Source organism: Toxotes jaculatrix, chromosome 17 (assembly GCF_017976425.1).
Source record: "Toxotes jaculatrix isolate fToxJac2 chromosome 17, fToxJac2.pri, whole genome shotgun sequence".
NCBI lineage: Eukaryota > Metazoa > Chordata > Actinopteri > Toxotidae > Toxotes > Toxotes jaculatrix.
In genome coordinates, this window is record NC_054410.1 from 2883932 (window position 1) to 2897339 (window position 13408).

General features: G+C 39.3%; 2 protein-coding genes across 2 annotated transcripts; one reads left to right on the forward strand and one right to left on the reverse strand.

Annotated features, from left to right (window-relative positions):
* The first annotated feature begins 5255 nt into the window (after window positions 1–5255).
* Window positions 5256–7288, forward strand: cfd (complement factor D (adipsin)). The gene is made up of 5 exons (XM_041061375.1): window positions 5256–5367; window positions 5770–5926; window positions 6085–6226; window positions 6379–6669; window positions 6971–7288. Exons 1-5 carry the CDS (start codon window positions 5304–5306, stop codon window positions 7148–7150), a joined length of 834 nt encoding a protein of 277 aa, XP_040917309.1. The 5' UTR covers window positions 5256–5303; the 3' UTR covers window positions 7151–7288.
* LOC121197671 (GTPase IMAP family member 8-like) lies at window positions 7213–11145 on the reverse strand. The gene is made up of 3 exons (XM_041061374.1): window positions 11082–11145; window positions 10004–10843; window positions 7213–9475 (listed from the first exon to the last, which is right to left on the reverse strand). Exons 1-3 carry the CDS (start codon window positions 11089–11091, stop codon window positions 8763–8765), a joined length of 1563 nt encoding a protein of 520 aa, XP_040917308.1. The 5' UTR covers window positions 11092–11145; the 3' UTR covers window positions 7213–8762.
* Between the last annotated feature and the right edge of the window lie 2263 nt (window positions 11146–13408).

Sequence of the window (13408 nt, forward strand, 5' to 3'; positions counted from 1 at the left end):
ACTTAGGTCTCTGGTGTTAATTTCCTTCTAGTATCATTTTAAAAAGTCATGGATATTCAAGTTTTATACAGTTTTGCTGTAATTTGTCCATCAAATAGATATTTATATCAAAATAAAATAGAATTTTCAGAAAACAAAAAAAAAAAACTCTAAAAATGCATTGTGTCCTTTTTATGAAGTACTTTTGCGTACTCATTACCTGAAGATTTATCATCTCCTGAAGTAAACATCACACAGATTTAAAATACCATAATTACTTTTTATGTGTTTCTATGGGAAAAAAAAAGTCATACACACCTTTAAAAAGTTCCCATATTTTCCAAACAGAAAATATAGCCTGTCACTTTTTTCAAATGGCTTTGGGAGAAGTATGAGTGAGAGCTTCAGGTCTGTGGGACCCTGGCCTGCAGTAAGAAGAGAGATTAGAGAGATTACAGTTAAAGAGTATCTCGTCCTGTGGAGCCCCTTCTAAACACCAGCTCCCATCAGATGGGCCTGGACTGATGGAGGAAACAGCAGAGATTAGACCTATTTAACTGTAATCCCCCTCATCTGGAGCAACGCCAGCACTGAGCAGAAGACCACCACTCGACTGGAGAGACAAAGAGGAGAGACAGACAGAGGTGGAGAGTCCACCTTTTTAATGAGATTCAAACTTTTACAACAAATTATTATGGATTTAAATTTACTCTCACTGCTTTACATCATCTGAAACCTGCGTTTAGCAACTTTCCATACTGGCAGCTTTGACAGTGGAAAAAATTTTATCGATGGATAAAAAGAAAAAGTTGGAGTCCAGTAATTTATTTAAAGGTTGATTTCACCCAGCATGGTCATGTTGACTTTATTCCCCATGTTTATACCACAAAAACATTAAAGGATTAGGGAGCTTTGGACGTCACTCCTCTAAATGTTCAGCGTTACCTCTTCCAGGTGTCCACTTTTTACCAGTGTTTGTTTTGTGGAAAATGTCCTTTATCTACAGATAAAATGAGTCATAGAGATTGTAAAAATCACTGCGGCAATTTTTGGTTTAGTGGCCGCACAAATCAACGTGAAACGCTGACAGAATTTCACAAATTCTGATTTAGATGGAAAGGGAAGCGTGTCTCTAATGCATCAAAACTTAAGTGTCAGTTTCTGTTTGTTTGTGTGTGACGCACCAGTTGCTCAATAACCTGTGTAAATCACAACGACACATTAAGTCACACAAGTGAGTCACAAAAAGCTGAATTACAGTTGCAACATGTCACCTTCAAAGGTTCATTCCGTATGTGTATCATCACAGCCTCTGACCTGCACTGTAGAAAAATCAGCCTGTTCTCAGCTTTCCTGTGTTTACAAACATTAAACTTTGACAGCATCACAAAACATTAATCGCTTTTAGATTTATTCATTGTCCTGTAAAGGCCTGTCAGTTTGTAAGTGATCGCACGTTCAAATTCTTTTTTGAATTTTGTTTTTTATTATATTCTACTGTATACGTGTATTTGTAATGTACCAGGCTTCCTGTATGCTTTAAAATAGAGTAAGTTAATAGTTTAAAAGGCAAAACAAATGCAGTACTCTCTAATAAGCCGATGGCCCAGAGGGATCAAAGACATAAACAGACACTCAAACCCACTGAATAATAAAAAAAGTTGGACAAACTGACTGTATGATAGATTGATGGATAGAAAGCCTGCCAGACAGACTGACAGGCTTGCTGACTCAGTGTCTGAGAATGAGATGCAGAGGTGGAATGAGCGAACGAGGGAGGAGAGACACTGGCTGAAAGAGAGAGAGAGAGAGAGAGAGAGTAATGAAACATTCAGAAAGCATACACTGGAAAAGGACTCTGTTAACTCACCTCTGATAACTGGTTCAGTGCCAGACCACACACACGGATGAACTGATACGGATTTCTACATACACACACGCGAACACATGTAATAGACAAACGTACACACACACCTCATACCTGGCTGGGTGGGCTTGGTTGCTCGAGGCTATAGTTGTAGCTATAACTCATCCCCATGGCAACAACACCAATATCGAAAGTCTGAACCAGCAGAGCAATTATTCAGATGAATCAACACGTACAGTCACTTTATTCTGCTGTAGCCGTGTCATGTTGTCATTTTGTGACATGATCAGTTCTGGGGAAAAAACATGTAAAGTTCATGAACAGAGATTCATTCCTTAAAATCTACAAAATTCATAATATTCAAGTCAAAACACCGATTTTTTTGCTGTAAGTGTTGTTTTGTGAATTACTGTGGTTCTGGACATTCGGCTTTACAGCAAATGTTTCTGTAGCTGAATTAACTCATCATCATCTAGGTGGATGCAGATGTCTTTGTTTTGTTCTTGTGCTGTAATTTCTAACTATTATGTTCTTCCTAACTTGTAATTCTGAGTATATGAGTCATGACTTAATTGGCAAGGAGCAGGAAAATGTTATATGTGATAAAAATCCTGCACACTTATTATTTCCCCACTTTACAGTAATGTGACCACATGATCATCTGCAGGTCAAACCCCCTAAGACATCAGGAGAGGAAGCCCTTGGTAAGCATTTGTGTAACTTTAATTATCATAATAGGTCTATTTTTGAGAAAATGGCTATAATGACATAAAATTGGCAAACAGTTCAATCAAGGGATAGAGACAGTTTTTAACATGACAAAACATTTGTTCATGTATGTAACTGTTTAGCATTCATTCAGTTTACGGCAACTACTTCAAAACTTGATGTGAGCTTTCAAGGGAACATTCATTATTTCAGTGAACTGTTAACGTTAAAATGTTTTCTGAAACGTCCACAGTTTCCAGTCGTACTTGTTCATTGTTTGTACCTGCAGAGGGCAGTGCAGGTCTAGAATTCAAGAGTGTCGGTTCTGCGCTGTGTGTGTGTGTGTGTGTGTGTCAGGAGGAAGGCAAACAATTCAACTTTTATATAAATTCAAGTTTCTGACATAAATGAATAATATGTCAATATTTACTTGGCTTTTTATAACCTTCATTTAATCAGGTTATCTCATTTAGATTAAGATCTCAACGCAAGACAGACCTGAGTACAGCAGAGACAAAGGGAAAGCTGTTCTTTCACAGAAGTTTCTGTGGTAAGTTTTTTTTAGCACAACAGTTTACGGTATCATCACTGTATAAAGTAACAGCAGTTGAGCAGTTTCACACTGAATCTGAATCCATTTACTCTGACTTCCTGTTGGAGAGAGTTTTGGCTGGCCACATTTGTACTTTTGAATGTGTAAGGTTTTGATTATGGGATGTATCCAAACCTCTGCAGCACATGTGATGACACAGAAATGGAGAATACATGAAATGGGAGGTCAAACCACGTGGAGATGAGAGTTTTGGAGTCAAAGCTGGCACAGAAATGCAGTCATAAAACACAGTGAATGGTGTGAGTGTGTATGCATTTCTATTTATTCTTTGCTATGCATGCTTAATTACTGCCGTGGGAGCACAGAGTTGAGAGCAGAGAGTTCATGAAAGTGTTATGTATTCTTCTTGGAAAAGAGAAACACAAAGCCTTATTCATGTGCAGTCTATTGAAAACCACAGGTACAAGCTCAATGATGTGGTGGTGGTGGGGAAAAAAATCAATCAAGGTTGACAGGACAGCCAGTGTAAATTAATTACCAGGTACAGCAGACCTTTGCTGTAACAAAACAACATTGGTGAATTTCCCCGGATAAAATATTTGACTTCTTAATCTCATGCAAGGCCTCTCTTTCCTTGTACCTCCACCCCAAATGTAATCAGCCAAACAGAAGTGTTCCCAGACCAAGGGCAATATTTCTTTATGGGTTCACAACAGGATTATTCTGTCCAAACACCAGCCAGTTTCAGTTAAACAAACATTTCTCAGAGCTGATCTGGAAGCAGAAATGAATGCATGGGCTGAGGTCTTAGCACGGAGCCCAGTTTGTCTTGACAAATAACATCAGACTGATGGCACATTAAGAGACAAAAGGTAAAGACAGGTGGAAATAAGGCTGTAGCACTTAATTCAGGACATAGTGGGAATTGTTCACAGCACTACAATTATAGTCTTTACCACTGAGGGTGCTGAAACGCTGCTTATAAAACCCTCTGGCAAATGACATCCTGACCTGAAGAGTGAATTTAGAAAGACAAAGAAGAAAGAAGCAGTTGAGTTGAAAACTTTGTGAATGACACCATCTCTCTCACAGAGAAAAATTACATGCTGTTGCAAAACTGGCCTTTACATGTCAGCATCATATTTATCTGACATAATTTTATCTGAATCTGCATGTTCTTTGGTGAGATTGGAAGAGGAGGGTCGCTCTGTGTATGTTACAGAGTCTCAGTGTAATATGTTATCAATCTTTTGTCACCTCTCTAATGAAGTCTGCAGGGCTGATGTTTGCTGTCTGTTCATGCTCTGTTCATGTCTGTGCTTTATTCTCTCTGTCAGACGATGTTGAAAACAGCAAGGAATCCACTTCCATCACCTGCAGCGCGGTTACTCCGGCGCTGCTGATTCTCCACAGTTAATCAGTCTGTCATTTTGAATCTAACTCAATCAGGTGGCAGTGAAAATTAAGTTTTTTTTATTGAATGTACTGTAGGTTCTACAGATGTTAATGTTTGTGCAGAGCATGAAGTACAGCTGACGAGTTACCTTACCACAACAGCAAAGTATGTCAGATGTACTTAACACACATTGGCTGTGTTTCTTGTTTTCCTGTTGGATTTACGAGAGGAAAAGCAGAAGATAGTGTCCTCTTCCTGTGATTGTTGTGTTTAAGTGCCTGAGGTCAGGTGAGGTTCATCCAAATCTCAGTGTTACGTAACTTGAAAATGTCAGTAAAGTGCAAAATAATCTAAGTAAACCTGACTGCACCGTTTCTGCCGGGGTCAATAGATGTGCACACTTTGAAAACATCTGTGGATTTTATCCAGCATCTGTTGTTGAGAGATTTTGTGTATTTTCACTTCAAATCTAAACTTCACCACAAAGTGAGGGAGAGGTGATCAATGTGAATGATGAGAAGCAACGTACGACAGCTGAGCACTACCCACTAAAGAATTTATAATGTCAAGAAATACATTGCTGTTATAGGCGATTTTGTGAAGAAGTGCAGAAAAGTAAAAGATGTCAGTGAACATGTATGTTTTCTTGTTTTTCATTCCAGGAAACAGGAAACATGAAACAGGAGGATTGTCCTACTCCCACTTGTGTCTTGCACCATATCTACTTGATTTATGTTTCCTGTCTTTGAAATGGAAGACTTTAAAACAGTTGCAGATTTTGGTTTAGTCAAACCAACATCATGGTGTCAGAGAGAGAAGTGCTGGTGGCTGCTGCTGTTTTTGTTGTTGCCCTCATTTCACAGAGTGAGTTTGTGCTTAATTTGTTTCTTTATCAACTGATATTTAATCTGATTAGATTTGGCTTCTAAGTAATTTATGTTCATTGGTTTAAATTTTTATTGTATTGTTGTGTTACTAATGTATTTTCCTGCAAATATAGACTGGTACAGTTGCTAAGCTCTACTTTACCCTTCAACTTTTTTTCTATTGTTTTAACACTTGGGTGGTTGTTCTTTGACTGTATAATTTGGATAAAGAAGTTTCCCTGACATCAAATGCTAATATGCCCCTAGTATGAAAGTACTTTGCCAATAACCTCCTTTCTACCTTTCCATGTGTAGCACTCTTTTATTCAACCAGAAATGCTGAAATAACTTTAAAAAATTAAACATTTTTGTCCTGGTTTGTGTGTTTCGATCATTTCAGGTGAGGGTATAATTGGTGGCAGGGAGGCAGCACCACACTCTCGGCCTTACATGGCCTCCATCCAGATGCCACAGGGAGAGAATATGACACACGAATGTGGAGGGTTTGTGATCGCACCTCAGTGGGTGATGACTGCAGTACACTGTCTGCCGACCGGGTGAGGAAACCTTCTTCTAAGCACGATGGATGTTATGTGGGAAACAGAAAGTACAAGATCAGGACAAATCTAATACATTTAGCTCCAACAAATGTGACTCTTCACATGGATATGTTTTCCACTTTGTTTATGGGATTTTTAAAAAATATTTTTCACAGGCCAAATGGGAGGAAAGTAGTGCTGGGTGTCCATTCTCTGAGTGAACCCGAGGAGTCAAAGCAAACCTTTGACATTTTGGAACTTCACAATCACCCAGACTTCAACCCATCAAATTATGATAATGACATTGCTTTAATTAAGGTAAGTGTATATTTTGTGTTGATGGTCAGTGATAGCCTTTTCTAAAACGCAAATTGTTGGGTGGTTAGGTTTTTGGGAAGAAACCAGCAGACCTTCAAAAAAATTAATGAAATGATCAATTTTTGAAACAACTTTCTGTGTCATTTCTGCAGTTGGATCGTCCATTTGAGATCTCTGAAGCTGTTAAAACAGTGGAATTCCTGCGAGCAGGAGGCACAAATCCCGGCACTAATGCAGAGGTCGACACAGCTGGCTGGGGATCCCTTGACAACCTGGGGTCCAGACCCGACAAGCTTAAAGAGGTGGTCATCGAGGTGGTCAGCTCGGCTCGGTGCAGACGCAGTGACTACTTTGGCAGAAAGTTCACTAATAACATGATCTGTGCGCACAAAGTGTGTCCAGACCCCTGTAATCAGCCGCATAAGAAAGAAGACAGTTGTGATGTAAGTTTTAGTTCCTTCTGCTCCACATAAATGTTGAAATTGCTCACAGTTGATATATGGAATTTACAATATTAAGTAAGGATGACCATGAGCTAAGTAAAAGTAGCACAACCTCAGTTTTGTTTCTGTTTGAATATAGAAAACACTGCTTATGTAATAAGCAAAATTATACAAATGGGTTTTTTGCTGCCAACTGAGGTCACCATTGTACTTTGATTTGATTGATGCAGGTTTGAATACTGTAATTTAAGGAAACCTTTGACCCTTGACCCTTTCCGCTTGTCTGTTTGTTGTCTTCCAGGGTGATTCTGGGGGTCCTCTCCTCTACAATGGCATTGTAGTGGGCATCACTTCCAATGGTGGAAAGAAGTGTGGCCAAATAAAAAAGCCTGGAATTTACACTATTATCTCCCACTACACTGAGTGGATTGACAACACCATGGCCTTACAGCCTACTGCCCCGGATGACCAGAGCAGTTAAATAAAGAACAGCAGACACTACAGTTGATTAATAAATCATTCAAATTTTATATGATTATTGTATGATTTTTGTATATTGTATCGCACCTTTGGTACAATGCTTTACCATATGATTGCAAGCTGACAATAAAACAAAGAACAAATGTTGACATTAAAAGAAAAAGATCACACTTAAAAAAAAAAAAACAATTTTCAGTGGTAGCCATGTTTCCACCAGTCCTGCTTCTACTGGGTCACTAACTATTCAACCTGCATTTGGAGCTGGTGTGTTTATATGTTTAACAGAAATGTTTCTCTGTCATTTGCAACTAATTGCATGGTTCTAGACACTGATGTCCATTATAGCAAACATACTATAACCACCTATACAAAAAGATTCACCTGAATAATATATTTCATTCTATGTTTCATGTTATTGTACCAAATCACTCTACAAAGGAATCAATAAAATACAGTTTATCACATTCAGATGCCATATCTGTCTCGAGTTGTTAATTATCTTGTACAATGAGCATCAGATGCCGAACAATAACAAAGGGAGATGTGTGGAGAACTGCAAAACTGTGTAAAAGGCTGTTATGAGTGGAAAGATGAACAGTAAGTGTGGGGTCATAGGAAGGCTAAGTTGTTGATTGTCTGACCAGTTGTGTTAGGTCATGCAAGGTTGACCTGCAAATGGTGTCATAAACTGTAACAGGGTCTGGTAAACAGTTGTAAAGTAATTAAACTCAGGGGTTAAATTCTTGGTGTGCAATGGGGGTGGTTACTTACGATATATAAGGAGTTGTTCTGAACTGTTTCTTTAGATCTGTGACAGAAGGTACAGGGTGCGTGTCACAGGTCTCCAGATATCTGAATCTGAATTACCCATATATACTTTGTAAGAATAAAGTGTATTTTAAATTGGAGAATTTGAGGTTCAGTGATTCCTTATTATTAATTAAGTTGGGGTGAAGAGAGAAAGCATTTCCCCAACATAAGGGAGCAGACTAACTGCAAATAACAAAAGCCATCATTTAAATCTTAAATTAAAGGCCATTACAGCACACTAAGTCATAGATCGCACAGAAATAAAAGAATTACCCAATAAGGGCAACAGTGAAATCTAAACTGCTTGTAGCACCAGTCTAATTGTTTTTGTGCAGTTATATGAGTTTGTTGGCAGCTGAGTGCATCTGGAGAATCGTGTTTAAGGATGCAACTGTTAGGCAATCAACACATTAACAAGCAAATGTCATAAACTTGTCAGATAAGTCCTCATACCAATGGGGAAGTCCAAAAGTAAATCAAATCTGCAGCTGAACTTTTTCTTTTCCTCCCCTCTCTGCTCCATGCAGATAAACATAGACATGATTCTTTCCTGATGTGCGCTGCTCTTCTGTTTAGTTTGGAAAATCCCCACAACACAACTTCATGTGTCGGATGAGAACATATCTCAATTTTATAAAAAGTAGAATCTGTTTGTCTATAGCATATAAATACATTCTTTGTATTATTTTAAAAATATAGAAAGGTAATTTCGTCAAATTGCAGATGTTTCAGATTTTGAGAAATTCATTTATTTAAATTGCCCCAGTGGCAAAACTTTCAAAAGACATGTAGTAGTACAGAAATCAAGCTTCTCTTAATAAGTAGTTTACTTCCATCAACCCCTCCTTTCTCTCCTCAATCACTTTCATTCTTTCCTGCAGCTCCTGCACAGAAAATCTCTTCATAGTGTAGGCATTTCCACCATGTGAGGAAACTAGTTTGTTAATTCCTGAAAGCAGGTCTTTCACCTGAGGATAGCTCAAAGCATTCTGGGACTTGGTAACATTCAGCTCATAATAACGACTTCCACACCTTTGTACCAAATCCTGCAGGGCTGAATGAGCTCCTGCCACGTAGTTGTCGATCTTCTGAGGCCTGCGCTGGTTATCATCAAAGTGAACAAACAGAATTATGGCATGCTCTGCAAACTCTCGTCCAAAGATCTTCTGCAGGTGCCCCAGCATCTCACTCTCGCCCTGGGTGAAGCGTCCTACCTGGAGCACTAGCAAGAAGACATGGGGTCCCGGAAGGGACAAGGCCAAGCAATTCTTGACAATTTCCAGATTTTCTGCCCCGTCTTCATCCCACAGCTCAGGGGTGTCCACCAGAATGAGCCGCCTCCCTGCTGCAAACACCTCCTTTCTCTCACAAGCTAAAGTTGGCTGCAGAGGTTCGTGGCTGGACTCATTAAGAGAGTACTGATTACCTGCTCTCTCCAGAATTAGATTTAGAGCAGAAGACTTCCCACTGCCAGAAAGACCCAGCAGGATGATAGACATCTTCTTTGTTTCATCATCTTAAAGCCAAAAAAGAAAAGGAAACTGAGTGTTAGAAAGTATTTTTAGGAAGATTAATGAATGTTGAAAAAACCAAAGACATATCTGGCTATCTCAAAAGCAGTTCAGTAACCCTTAATGGGTCATTTGCCTGTTGGGGATAAAGCATGAATATTTTTTTCTTACTACACTTGTGAAACTGAAAATTGGACAATATAAATGTAATGAATTCCCATTATCAGTGTGTAACTGCATCTCCCCCTAGTGGAAGAAGGTGCAGCATCAGAGTGTCTGACAATGAAGTTCAGCAAAAACAAACTTTCATGTTGTTTCTCTGAATAAAATCATTTTTGCTAAAGAGTCCCACATGAAATCAGAGTTAATGTAGAAAATCACACGGTCCTTTTCCAGTGACTGCTGCTCTGCACAACATATCTGTACAGATGTAAATGTATGGAGTACAGGAAAGAGGTGGGTCTGTTTTTTTTTTTACTATCTTTAAAAATTTAAATTTAAAACTCTAAAAGCAACTGAAAAATAAGTCTTACCATCAGTGGCACTCATCTGGAGCTGCAACATGGCTCTGTGGCTTAGCACAGCTTCCTCGAGGCTTTCTCTTTTTGTCTCGAATTGCTTTCGTTGAGCTGCCTCCTTCTTTCTTTCCTCAGCATGCTTAGCTTTGAGCTCCTCCATTTCTTTGGCTCTTCTCTCCTCTTGTTGCTGAACCAGCTGCTTGAAAACCTGCTCATTCTCCTCTGCCTCTTGCACCTTCTGTTTCAGCATCTTCATGGCTGAGTCCTCTGTGCTCCTTCTCCTTGCTTCAACCAGCATGGCATCAGTGTAACCAGTCACACTGTTTTCAGTAAGCATGTAGTCAATCATCTCAAGGAGTGCTTGCATCTTGTCATTTGCAGCAGATGATGTGATGCGGCAATATCTCCCATCGCAAATGTTTATTAACTCCAGGAGGGCATCATCCAGTGTGTCAATCACCTTTCCGTCATCCAGAGAGAGAATTACAAGGTATTTTAGAGCTTCAGGACCAAAGTGTGCCTGCAGGATCTCTATCATTCTTCTTTCCTTCTTTGTATAGTGTCCACCTTGGATCAGCAGCAGAAATGTACTGATTCCATCTTTGCAAGACTTAAAGCAACCATCTATTGCATGGCTGATTCCCTCCTCTGTCATGTCTAGTTTTAAATCCGCATAGTGGAAGCTAATCAAGCGACCATGCACTGCCAGGTCACAGACTTGGTTTGATCCCAGAGAACTAAAGGTTACCTGGTGGCGTTTCTCCCCAGGGTTATCTTGCAGCAGAGATTTCAAAGAAGACCATTCTCCCACTGTGGCTATGACCACCACCGTCTGCTTTGTGTTAGATATACCGTCTGCAACACAACACAGTAAGGATTTGTCAATGACTTTTTAAATGCACAATCTACATAATAATGAACTTATTGCATTTGTGAACAGTAAACGTCTTCTGGCAGGTGACCGCAACCCAACTGTATGTTACTCTCCAGGATTAGCAGTAGTTATACAGTTGGCCTTGTTTTGCAAAAGAAATTATTTAGTGATTAATAGCATTGGAAATGTTAGACGTGTACAGAAAAGAAAATTACTCACTGTGGGACATGTTCTTGGCAGGGGCTCCAACAAGTCTGCTCTAAGATCCTTGTCAGCTCAAGACAACACCTGAAACTGGATTCTCTGGCTTTGAAACAAGTATTATGAGGGCAAAAAGAGGAGATGCTTCCTGATTACAACAAGCCATGTGCCACCCACATTTCTGCTGTCAAGGAAGTGCATTCCACAATACAACCTGAACTGAACATGCATCTTCCTCATGCTTTGCCTCATGCTTGAGTATACACAAGAACTCTGCTCCTTCCCTCCCTTAAAAGCATTACTTTAGTCACAAATAAGAACCAATACTTCTTACTAACACATTTGTGCACTTTAAACCAAGATTCTGAAGAATTCATCAATAAAAAAAAAACTGTATAACACTAAGTTTTCGATTTGTCCTTTGAATCCACACAGACAAAGTTGTTTTAAGAACATTGCATTGACTTGGTCATTCTCCAGAGAGTTACCCTAACATGAGCCATAACCACTACAGACCTAACCCTAAGCCTAATTCTAAGATTGACATCAAAACTCTAACTGTAAATGGTTAATCTTTCAGGGACCAGCCTTTTGTCCTCAAATAGGAGACGACCCACTAAACTTTAGACGTCTGATGGATGTGCAGATCATGTCTATATTGCGTCCGTTGGTCCAAGACCAATTTTGGACGTCTACACGACGTGCAAACTAGGTCCGATATTTTGACGATTAACCACGACCCCACTTGGACGTCAATATGCAGTTCAACATTTGAACGTCGGACTAGGCAATGTTTTTGGACGTCATGTGGACGTCTAAGACAGGTGCAGGAAATTGACACTATTTATGAATGTTTTTGTTATTTATTTATGAGAAATATCAACATCGTTGTTATCAACATGATTAATGAATACGAATATAGATTATTTTTTTGATTGTTTGTGTTTTTATTCATTTATCTGGAAATGCAACTTGTTGGAAATTAGGCTTCAGAAAATAATTTCATGGTACATAAGAGCCTTGATTTTTATAACTCTTATGAGTTCAACCAGTAACGCCACTCTGATTGGCTGAGCCAGCACGTCGTCATAAGTCAACCAGTAAACGGCGCTCTGATTGGCCGAGGCAACACGCCAAACTTTTGGCGCGATTCGGCGAATTTCATCGACCGTCTCGTCATCTCTGTTTTCATCTCAACTGCGGAAGCAAGTGGCCGCTCGATTATGTTCAGCGTACATCAAAAACCACCGTTTTCCACTAAGCTGACACTAAGTTCGGTCAGGTTAGTTCATTTTATGATCTTTTATGTATTTATAGTGTTAGCTGTTCTAGCTTTGTTATTTTAAACTACCTAAACCTGCTGTGGCGACAATTGGCATTGCATGTCATCCCATCAGCTAACGTTAGCTAAACATTGGCCATAGTTAAAATGGAATTGGAATTACTTTTGAAAACGACCGTGCCTAAAAATATTCACGTTAGCTGAAGCTTTAACGTGAACAAGCATTGTTCGGTCGCTAAGTCACTACTTACTAACCAGAGCCAGGCTGGTAGCTAACCTAAGCTAAATTCGCTAAGCTAGCGAAATGAACAAGCTACGAACTTTATGTTTAGCCGCCCCCCCATGGCAGGGAATATGCTTTTTACATGCTAGCGAGCCACGAAGGTAGGCAGGTGGTGATGTAGATGTATTAATCCAGTATTGGTAGTGGATGCACAGGCATCATATTTTTGCTTACAAATATGGGGACTTGGTGTACGTGTGCTGTCTTTAAACGTTAAAAATAATATACGTTCATAAGTTAAACGTGTTAAAAGGTATAAAAATGTAAAATGTGTATTTTCCTTTGGTTCGTGGAAATAGTATTAGAGTTAGTGTTCTGTACTTAGTTTTTGGAAACGGCGACAGAGTGACCGCTCTTAATATTCCAATTCGCCTATTTGCCGCTACGCTCCGTTCCGTTGCTTCAGTCAATAAGTTAGGTCAGTAACATAGAGATGGGCTTGTAAAGTTGGTTAATGTGGTTGCACACGTTTCAGCCAGGGAATATACAGTCTGTAAGTATTGTGTGTGTGTGTGTGTGTGTGTGTGTATGTAGTTTTCAAAGTGCTATGCTTATTGTGCTGTGTTGTTAGCACTATTTAGTGGAGTTTGTTTGCTAGCCGCATTACATTTTGCGTAATGTACTGTTGTTTAATGTATTTGTGTATTTATGTAGTCACCATATACGTTCGTAAGGGTACGCGTGGTGAGAGCAGTACAGTATGACTGCAGATTGCCTTCGCATATTTCTAATAATTTGTCTTTTCCTACTCATGCAGGTGGAGTCATGAAATTTGATGAC